The sequence below is a fragment of the Sylvia atricapilla genome, chromosome 31 (genome assembly GCF_009819655.1).
Source record: "Sylvia atricapilla isolate bSylAtr1 chromosome 31, bSylAtr1.pri, whole genome shotgun sequence".
Lineage (NCBI taxonomy): Eukaryota > Metazoa > Chordata > Aves > Passeriformes > Sylviidae > Sylvia > Sylvia atricapilla.
In genome coordinates, this window is record NC_089170.1 from 47,355 (window position 1) to 54,892 (window position 7,538).

The 7,538-nt window shown below is 57.4% G+C and overlaps 1 protein-coding gene across 1 annotated transcript; it reads right to left on the bottom strand.

Moving 5' to 3' along the window:
• Positions 1-2,430: 2,430 nt before the first annotated feature.
• On the bottom strand, positions 2,431-7,294 carry LOC136373122 (hydroperoxide isomerase ALOXE3-like). Its single transcript, XM_066338073.1, has 13 exons — positions 7,091-7,294; positions 6,500-6,698; positions 6,346-6,427; positions 6,129-6,251; positions 5,927-6,030; positions 5,494-5,816; positions 5,215-5,418; positions 4,992-5,078; positions 4,267-4,436; positions 4,069-4,190; positions 3,876-3,976; positions 3,278-3,448; positions 2,431-3,054 (listed from the first exon to the last, which is right to left on the bottom strand). Exons 1-13 carry the CDS (start codon positions 7,226-7,228, stop codon positions 2,875-2,877), a joined length of 2,004 nt encoding a protein of 667 aa, XP_066194170.1. The 5' UTR covers positions 7,229-7,294; the 3' UTR covers positions 2,431-2,874.
• Positions 7,295-7,538: the final 244 nt, after the last annotated feature.

Sequence of the window (7,538 nt, forward strand, 5' to 3'; positions counted from 1 at the left end):
ATTTTCCTATTAGGCGGGGCCGGCAGCTCGAGGAGCCGGCAGGGAACGGCGACAGCCTAGCCCGACGGAAGGGGGGGACCCCGGGGTTTTAGAGGGGGTATACAACTTGGAATGAGATTTTTGAGGGTACAAACTTTGGTACAAACAGCTTAACAGACCGGTTTACAACTGGCATAATATTTGAAACAGTACAACTTTTTAACAAATGGCAGACTGTGTAAGAAAATGGGAGTCTCTTACATTTTATTCATTTCAACAGGGAGCCTCCTTTTCCTTTGGCCAGGCCCCTTGCCCATGGCTGGGGCTGAGCCCTCTCTGAGCTGCAGCTGCTGCTGTGCCCTTGCCAGGGGCTGAGGCCGTGGGGCCCCTGCCCAGAGCAGCCTGCCCTGAGCAGAGCTGTGGGGCCAGAGCCGGCTGGGCTGGGCTGGGGAGAGGCCCTTGGTGCTGCACAGAGCTCAGGGCAGCTGGCAGAGCTGGCAGGGAGCTGGGCTGGGCTCAGAGAGCCTGGCACAGAAACCATCAGTGTCCATCTCGGCCTGTGGCAGCGTGCAGGGGCAGGACTCAGCCCCGGCCGTGTGGGGCAGGGCCAGCGCCTGTGGAAGGCATTGCAAACAGGCAAGTGGCCCCGAGAGGAGGCTGCTCTGTGCCCCTGGTGGCATGGGCACAGCAGGGAGGGGGCCCAGCACATTTGTCCCCAGTGGCAGCCTCTGTCCCCAGGCGCTGGCAGCCCCGGCTGCCCAGCCCAGCTCTGCGGGGCCCTTTGGCTGTGGCCCAGCTCCATCCTCCTGCGGGGCTCAGGGCCTGTTCCCGGCCATGGCCAGCCCTGCCCGGCCTCTCTGCTGGCCCAGAGCCCGGCAGAGCCCGGGGCAGGGCTGTCTGTGCAGCCCCACAGGGCCCACGGGCTGTGCAGGAGCTGGCAGAGGCTGCCCAGCAGGGAGGCCATGGGGCACAGAGCCCCAAGGCTGCTGTGGCCCCACGGCGCAGGGGCCGTTCCCATCCGCAATGCTCCTGTCCTGCCCTGGGCCGGCACAGGGGCTGTGGGGACGTGTGAAGGGATCAGGGCTAGGATGTCACAGCACGGGTTACAAACAGGATGAAGACACTGCCAGGAGGTAACAGCAAGGCCAGCAACAGACAGGGAATTTTGGTGCACTTTTTGTGCTGCGCAGGGCTGCTTCAGAACAGGGAGGGAGATTTAATACTGGCAGACACTAATATTGATGTCGAGGGATGCAATGGCTTCTTTACCTGAGTCTTTACTGGAAAGGTCTCTCAGGTCTCTGCATTCAGTGAAGGGCTGCAAGGAGGAAGAAAGCATGTGTTAGCAGGAACCTCACTGAAGGGAGGAAGGGGTTAAGAGCAGAAGATTTGGCAAGGAAGAAAACAATAAGAAAAAGTAATATTTTCTCTCAAAGATGACCTTGCAGCTGAAAGATGCTAATATTTGGTGGGGGAAATTTCAAATATTGTGGTTGCTTTGGGTTGTTTTCTGCCTGCTTTGAGAAATGGGATTTCTGCAGAAGATAAGAGGATGTTGAAAAAAAGAGTTTTTCACAAGCCTAGGTCTCCTGATGAGAAAGAAGAGAGATAAGAAGCTTGGAGATTGCAAAAGTACATTGTGAAGGAATGTGCCTGTGATAGGCCCTGTGGTATGTTATGGCAGGGGAACAGCCTTGGCATGCATGCTATTTTCCCCGTTAAAATGGAATAAGCTTAGGATTGTATGTGTCCCTATTTTGCTAGTGTGGTGATAGAATAAATCTGCTCTTTACACTCCAGCTGTGGATTTTGGCTGTCTTGGTTACCTGTGTCTTTTCAGTTCACACACTCATGAAGTCCCAGAAGGACAAATGCCACTGCAGTGGCACCCACTGGATCTGCCTGGCTGGGAGTATTCCTGTGGGAAAGGTCTTGGTGGACAGGGAGCTGAGCAGCAGGCAGCCATGTGCCCTGGCACCAAGGAAGGCCAGGAGCACCCTGGGCTGTGTGACCAGGAGGTTAAGGATGTGGATTATCCAGGTTACCGTGCCTTGGTTTTGGTTCCTCAACACAGGAAAGATGTCTGGAAGCCTGAGCAGGTTTAGTGAAGGGTCTCCGAGGTGGGGCTGGAGCACCTTGCCTTTGAGTAGGCCAAGGAAGCTGGACTTGGATTAGATCCAGCTGCTCTCACATTCCCTTCTTAGAAGTTTAGAAAGCCAGTGGGTCGTGGGTAAGTTTTGGGGGTGTTGAGGGTCCTTTCTGTACCTTATGTCTCAAAAAGAGCTTCTCTAATAAACTTTGAAGCTCCCACTCTGTCCACAACAAGGGCAGCACTGCAGGGGGCTGCCGGGGTCACTGGGGACCAGTGATCAACACTGTGAGCCCTGGGAGGAAGTACTGAGAGCACTGGGAACTGTCACCCAGTTGCCTCAGTCCAGCTTCTCCCTTTCTGTGTGGGCTGTGTGGATCCCTGTGGTTTTAGGGTATGCCTACAAGCAGCAAGGGTTTGATTGACAAGCTGGCGTTTATTGGGGAGAGGAAAATGGAGTGGAGGATGCTGGGAGGTAGATGCTGAGGATCTCCAAGTGTAGGGTCGCGGGGTTGCTGGCGTTGTCCAAGTGTGGGATGCTGGGTGACAAGGGTGTTGGGGATGGCCATGTAAGGGGTGCTGGGAGTGCTGGGTGTATTGGATATCCAGATGCTGGTGGCTGTGTGTTGGGGGTGCCCAGAGGCAGGATGCTGGGTGTTCTGGAGGTGCTGGGTGCACTGGGTGTCCAGATACTGGTGTTGTTGTGTGCTGGGGGTGACCATATGTGGGGTTCTGTGTGTGCTGGCGATGCCCAGATGCAGGGTGCTGGGAGTGCTGGGGGTGCTGAGCAGGTGCAGCTCCTGCGCTCAGATCGAGATGCTGTTCTCTGTCTCCAGGGGGTTCAGGTAGTTGTATCTCAACTCAGCCATGTGGTTCCTCTCCTCAATCTTGTCCCGGATCTCCTCCAGCCGCCCTTGGAAGGCCCGGATGAGCCGCCGGGGTTCTGCCTCTGTGAACCACTCCTCTGGGTACTGTCCCAGGAGCCTCTGGGTGGGGACAGGGACATGAAACCTCCAACTTCAACCCCTTGGTGCCATTCAGGGGTTTTCTGGCACTCTGGTAGGTGTGGAGCAATGGTGGCTGTCCCCCAAGCTTGGTGACACCAAAGGTGGTGATATCCACCCTTGTGGACACCTCTTGCACTTTCCCAGCCCCACAGAGCTGTTGGGGGGGGGGGGAGGCACATGGGAACTGTGGGGCCAGACTCACCCTGTCCTTGAGTTGGGAGCTGAGGAGAATCAGAGCCACTAGGATGTTGGCAGTGGTGGCCACCTCAGGGATGGTGTCGAGGAAGTGCTGGAGGAAGGCCCGGCCCTTCTCACAGGGTGGTGGATGGCGCATGGAGGACGGGGCGTTGGGGACGAAGGCCCCCAGATCATACTGCAGGGGGATAGGTCACTGCAGAGAGCATCCCCCAAAAACAGTGATGGGATGGATGGGGACATCCCTCCGAAACAGCAAGGAGACGGGGGGGACATTCTTTGGAACAGAGAGGGGGCAGATGGGAACATCTCAGCATGACAAGGGAGGTGGATAGGGACATCTCCTCCAGTATGAAGAGAGGATGGAGGGGAAATCCTTCTGGCATGGGGACCATTGGATGGGGATGTAGGGTGAGGACATCCTTCCAACATGGAGATAGGATGGATGGGGACATCCTTCTGGCATATAGAGAAGTGTGACATAGACATTGGTTCAGCATGGTTCAGCATCCTTCCTGTGCACAGAGGAATGGGAGGAGGACATGTCCCTAGCATGGCTGGAGGACAGCTGGGGATATCCTTTGGGTCCCTGGCCCATGTCCCACCTGCCCATTATTGACGGCTGCATGCTGCACTGAGCAGGTGAACATCACCATGGTGAGGAACTTGATGAGCTCTGCCACTGTCTGCAGCGAGGAGGGAACACCTGGGTGGGGATGGGAACAGCCAAGAGCCTCAGGGACCTGCCTGTCCCCTGCCTCCCCTGAGGACATCCTGTGGCAGCCACAGGTGTGCTACCTGAGGAGGTCCTGCCCAGGAAGCCATTGGTGAAGATGTCCATCACCCAGGCCTGCAGCTCGGTGTCCCCGCTCACTGCTGCATCCCCACCGTAGTAAAATGTCACAATGCCGGTGACAAAGCTGCCATTGGGACAAGGCAACTGTGGGATCCTGAGGCACGCCAGGGCCACCCTCCACCCCCTGAAACCAGTCTCACCTCTCAATGGCTTCCCAGAGGCTCATCCCATCATCTCGGTAGTGGTAGTTGGGGACATGGGACATGCCACGGTGGCGGATGTCATCGGGGAGGCACAGGGACGTGTAGGTCACCTGCTCCAGGCCTCGCTGCACCACCAGCAACAGCCCCTCGTAGGTCACCCCTGAGCCCTGGGAGGAGGGCCACCCATGGTTGGGGAGGGCAGGAGGTGCCAGACTTCAGTGTCCCCCAGTGCTCCCAGTATACCCCAGTACCCTGCACTGCTCCCACAGTACAAGTCCTCCACGTACACACCTGGTACTCCCATATACCCCAGTGCTCTCCAGTGTCCACACCCACGTTCTCTGGTGTCTCCCGGGTCTCTCACCAGTGCCCTCTAGTGCCCTGAGTGTACTACAGTGCTCCCCAGCAATTCCGGTACGCCCAGTGTTCCCAGTACATGCCAGTACTCCACATTGGTTCCAGTAGCACTCCAGTACCCCCCAGTGTTTCCAGTAGACCCCCAAGGCGCCCAGGAGACCCCATGGTCCCCAGCAGAATCCAATACCTCCAGTGCCCCCAGCAGACTCCAGAACTTCCAAGACTCCAGTGTCCCAGTGGACTTCAGTAGACCTCCAGTGTCCCTAGTACACCGCCATGCCTCCCAATACCCCAGAGCATTCAGTGCCCCTCAGTGCTTCCAACAGGCTGCAGTGCCCCAGCAGCTCTCAGTCCCCAGGGCTTACCTTGTCAATGAGGCCACCTTGGTTGATGAGGACACTGCGAGCCAAGGTGTTGATGTGCAGTGTGAAATGGAAGTGGGGCATGAGGAGCTGAGAAGGGAACAAACACCTGGCAGGTGACCGGGGACCCACCCCTTCATGGAGCTGAGGGGGCTATCAGGTGGAGCATAACTGCTGTCAGAGCTGGGGGCAAGGAGCAGCAGGTGGCCCTGAAGGGGAACCTTACCTTGAAGAGGGGATGACAGGTGGGCAGGTGGCGCAGGGTGGCGACAGCGAAGACCTCCCCAAACAGGTGGGTCCTCAGGAGGTGGGTGAGGAGCTGGTGGCTGTAGAAGTCAGCGTTGCGCACCCAGGTCTTGGCCAACAGCCAGTCCCATTCGTCATCACTTGGCAGGAAGATGGGGCTGCAGGGTCCTGGCGTTTGGCTGAGCTGTGGGACACCACCCTGTGGTCTAGGATCATTGCCACCCTCCTGATGGCAGCATTTGGGGTGGGACATCCCTACCTGAATAGCAATGGGGCGCAGGAGCCCATCGGTGCCCTGGTGAAGCAGGCAGAGCGGGGCCGCTATGTACTGCTGGCGCCCATAAATGGTGTCGGTTGGGATGTCCTCCAGCACCTTGTAGTCCACAATGAAAATCCGGCCTTCTTGCAGCTCCTTGCCCAGGTCAGTGCCACCTCCCAGTGAGCCAGCAACCATCTCCGGTGTCACTGGGAATTTGAGCGGCAGTGTGGTGCAGCGATGGATGACGATGGGGTTGTTGCCATTGAGGAACTGGGAGCCAAAGAAGTCATCTTCTTGCCAGTGCTTGGCCACATACTCAGGGACTAAGGGGATGGTCAGACATCAGCACCCACTTACCCACCCTCCAGACACATCTTGTGAAGCCCTGAGTGATGCAGGGGGAAGGGCAGGGGACAACACACAAGGCACCCACCAATGTCTCGGCCCCGTGTCCGGGAGAAGATGGTGCGCATCTCATCCAGGCTGTTCCAGGAGGTGCGTCTCAATAGAAACCCTGACAGAAAGTGGGAGGCCCCTCTACAGGGCAGAGAAGGGACCTCAGCACACCCCTTGCCTTCTCAGGCCCCTTTCCCTGCCATCACTCAAGTGGTCCATGGTCTCAGGGCACTGCTTACTGGAAGATGAGGAAACCAGTGAAGTTGTTGGCCCTGATGCGGGAGAACCGGATGTTGGAGTCCAGCTCGAAGATGGAGTCCACGTTGAGACAACGGGGCCAGCCCTTGGCAAAGTTCTTCCACCTGAGCAGGAGGGAAAATGGGAGCAGACATCAGCATCACTGCTGACTAGCCCACCTGGCCAAGGTAGGCCTTGTCCCCATGTCCCTGCTGTTACTGGTAAGCCTCCTGCCGTTCAGCCAACTCCTGCCGACGATGTTCCTTGAGGATCTGCAGCTTGTCATCCACCAGCTTCTTCCCTAGAAAGAAGGGGGCTGTCAAAAGTCAGACCTCTGGCCATCAGAGGAGGATGGGAGCAGGGTGGGTCCTACCTGAGCCCTCCCGCACCTCCACCGTGGTGACCCCTTCCAGCCACTGGTAGCAGGGGAAGCGATACAGGGTGCCATTGGGGGCTGTCACCCGGACGTCCTTGCAGAACCAGGCATCCTCCAGGAAGAGCCGCCACTTATGCAGGCGGATGAGGACAATGGGGCCCAAGTCCTGCCCACAGTGCACAGAGAGGCTCCTCTCCTGGAGAGGAGGAAATGGCTTCTGGAGGGATGGGCAGATGCTCTGTGGTGGCACTGGGGACACCAGCAGAGAAGTGGCTCAAAGCGTCCCCACTTGCTTCCATTGTGTCCAGGATTCTTATCCTCCACAATCCCCTCAAAGTCCCTTTCCTCCATCCTCCCAGAGCACCATTCCTCCAATCCCCCCAGGACCACTATCCACCATCCTCCCCAAATTTTTTTCCTCCAGACTCTGGAATCCCTTTCCTCAATCTCTCTCAAATCCCTTCCCACCATCCTCTTGTACCTCCAAGACAGTCCATGCAGCCCCTCACATGCCTGGAGCAGCCTGTGCCACCCTTCAAGTCCCCAGGACATCTCTACCACTCCTTTTGCCCCTATCCCCATGCCCACCTTCCCTGGCAGGAACAAGAAGGAGACGGTGGTCTGGCGACTCTCGCCATAGCTGCCCACCAAGGTGATGGAGATGGAGTTGTTGGTCCCAGCTTCCACCATGTCACCGGTTGCTACTGTCACCTTGTACACAGCCATGACAAGCTGCAGTGATGTCCTGGAGATGCCTTCAGAGAAGAGTGAGGGGCTGTGGGGTGCAAACCTGCTGTTTTGAGTGATTTGGGTGTCGCAACCCCCATGGCCGTTGTGTGAGCGGGTGATAGGTCCTTCCTCCTCAGGGAGGTGTTATCAGATCACTGCTACTGGCCACATCTGATCTCAACTGATGTGGCCATGGGGACATTACCCAAGCAACAGCCCTGGGGGTGGATGTGGGGGGACATTACCCAAGTGATGGCCCTGGGGGAGGCTGTGAGGACATTACTCAAGCAATAGCCCTGGGGGTGGA

Excerpts from the sequence above, each read along its gene's own strand:
- LOC136373122 (XM_066338073.1), bottom strand. The coding sequence starts at position 7,228 with ATGGCTGTGTACAAGGTGACAGTAGCAACCGGTGACATGGTGGAAGCT. Across the intron at positions 4,191-4,266 it reads CTCTGGGAAGCCATTGAGAG|CTTTGTCACCGGCATTGTGA; the intron begins GTGAGACTGGTT and ends TCCCAATGGCAG. Across the intron at positions 3,449-3,875 it reads CAGCCGTCAATAATGGGCAG|TATGATCTGGGGGCCTTCGT; the intron begins GTGGGACATGGG and ends ATCCCCCTGCAG.